The 2,535-nt window shown below is 35.6% G+C and overlaps 1 protein-coding gene across 1 annotated transcript; it reads left to right on the top strand.

Annotated features, from left to right (window-relative positions):
- The first annotated feature begins 331 nt into the window (after positions 1-331).
- On the top strand, positions 332-2,020 carry Nacalpha (nascent polypeptide associated complex protein alpha subunit). Its single transcript, XM_075309647.1, has 2 exons — positions 332-437; positions 778-2,020. The coding sequence occupies exons 1-2, from the start codon at positions 339-341 to the stop codon at positions 1,453-1,455; spliced, it is 777 nt and encodes a 258-aa protein (XP_075165762.1). The 5' UTR covers positions 332-338; the 3' UTR covers positions 1,456-2,020.
- Positions 2,021-2,535: the final 515 nt, after the last annotated feature.

Below are 2,535 nucleotides of genomic sequence, written 5' to 3'. Positions count from 1 at the left end.
GCTGATGACAGTGTTGCATATTTTTGGAGATGTCCTGGATAAACGAGTACTCTGTTTTCTTTTAGTCCTTCACTGCTTAGGGTATCCAGTGCTAAAAGAAAACAGCCCTAATATTTCAGATGATTACATCTCCCAAAAACGTAAAAAAGTGAATATAAAAATATTTCTGTTTTGTGAAAATCTTGAATTGGAAATGACCCACGCATCAATTGTGTAAAAATTACGTTCTTTGAAATTAATTAATTGTGATATTAAATATTGGACATTGTAACGGCTTTTTCGTATTATTAGTTTTACACATGTTGGCCATTGTGCGATTCGATTTAAGTTATCGAACAATGACAGCTGTCATCGAATTTCAGGTGTGCCAACCTAGCGATAAAAAAATTCTTTTTGTCAAATTTGTGAATTCTTCGCGCAGGGTGAATTTTTTGCAGGTAATTTAATCGCTGGTTTTCTAAAACATCCATAAGAAAAATGTGAAATATCTGCAGCATACATAAAAGTCAATGGCATAGAAATAAAAATGAATATACATTTAAATGTGGACAGGCCAATAGCCGAAGAAAATGCTTAAAAACTGTTTGGAGTTTGATCGACCCCCACTGTCGTAGTTGTGCAAAAAATGTAAAGAACCGAATGAATGAAAGTGAAGGGATTTAAAAGCCGGGTGGTGGAGTTTAGAGCTATGAGTCAATAAGAAGTGTTTTTTTTTTTTGTTTTTGTTAAAATTTGTGAATAATTGTATTTGTTTTGCTTTGTTGTATTTTATTTTAGTACCACATCAAAATGCCAGAACTTACTGAAATCAAGTCTGATGCTCCCACTACCTCAACTGCTCCAGCTGCTGAGGCTAAACCCGCTCAGGATGTTCGTGTAGAAGATGATGGCAGTGATAGCGACTCTGAGGATACCATTCCCGAGTTGGAAGATGCTGGTGCTGGTGCCACCCAATTGGGAGGCGGTGCTACCGGTTTGCCTATTGATTTGGTCTCCAAGGCCAAACAGTCTCGCGGTGAAAAGAAGGCCCGTAAGATTATGTTGAAATTGGGCTTGAAACAAATCCAAGGTGTTAACCGTGTAACCATTCGCAAATCCAAGAACATTTTGTTTGTCATCAACAATCCCGATGTATACAAGAATCCCCATAGCGATACCTACATTGTATTCGGTGAAGCTAAAATTGAAGATTTGTCGCAACAAGCTCAAGTTGCTGCTGCCGAGAAATTCAAGGCCCCCGAAGGTGCTAGTGCCGCTGACACCATTGGCACAACCTCATCCGTTGCTCCCATTGCCGAAGAAGACGAAGAAGAAGTCGATGAGACTGGTGTTGATGAGAAGGATATTGAGCTGGTTATCAGTCAAGCCAATACTACCCGCGCCAAGGCAATCAAGGCTCTTAAAAATAATAATAATGACATTGTCAATGCCATTATGGATCTGACGATGCTTTAAACGAGACTAGTGCGTGCGCCTACCCAGTCATAATACTCCAATCTAGATATGATGGAGTTTAATGGCCTGCATTTTAAGTTTAGTACCCGCCTCAGCAAAAACAACAACAACAACACGTAATCACATTTAATTAATCATAATATATGAAAAAAACAACAACAAAAAATATTTACTATTATTCAGACTATAATGTTCATAACGTAGGATATTTTTATGGGAAAATAGTTCCTTCTTTGTTTTGGAAATAATTATCGTTGATCGTAAAAAAAAGAAATTTAAAAAAGGGAATTGATCATATTACAACCTTCCAGTTAGTTAATCCATTTCTTTCCCTCAAGAATTTGTAATTGGCACAAACTCTGTGGGTTTGTTTCCTTAGCACATATATATCTATCTGTATATGGTATGTAAGTTTCCATTTCAGTCTATTTATAATTTGTAATTATAGATGGAGCGAAAAACAACAAGAAAGAGAACAACAAAAATCAGAAGACATGTCTCTATAAAAGAAAAAAACTTCGAGTTATTTTTATTTCAAAATAAAAACAAAACTACCAAATACAAATCGTATTGTACCTATTTTGAGTTCCTAATGAAATGATCGAAAACAATAAGCAGCTGGGATGTGATTATGCTTAGATTCTTACCTACATATATGGAGACCACATCAATTGGATAAATTAACATTTGGTGTGATGTCACTAAAATCTGTGATGACTCACGATTTTTTTTTTCATAATAGGGAGATATGTTTTAAGATGTCTGCGTGAAAGGCATATAATTTGAATGTTATGTAGATATTAGAGTTTAGTTGTAGAATTGATTGGAAGTAAGGACTATTTTGTGCCGGGTATAATACTGCCGCTGAGATCTTGAGATATATGCATGGTTGGAAAGTAGTATTCAAGCATATTTTATTTTTATTCTATTTGCCTAATATTAAGAAATCTAATAGGCATATTAGGTCCACAAAAAGCGCAGTACATGTTATACATGACCCATAGACCTATTTGGTTCTTGAGGATGTAGAAGCAGTAATGCTCCTTAAATTGTCCAAATTCGGATAATCTGTTATCACCG

This window comes from Haematobia irritans, chromosome 5 (genome assembly GCF_050003625.1).
Source record: "Haematobia irritans isolate KBUSLIRL chromosome 5, ASM5000362v1, whole genome shotgun sequence".
In the NCBI taxonomy this organism is placed as follows: Eukaryota; Metazoa; Arthropoda; class Insecta; order Diptera; family Muscidae; genus Haematobia; species Haematobia irritans.
Note: the sequence above shows the minus strand (reverse complement) of the source record. Positions and strands in the feature narration are given on the sequence as shown.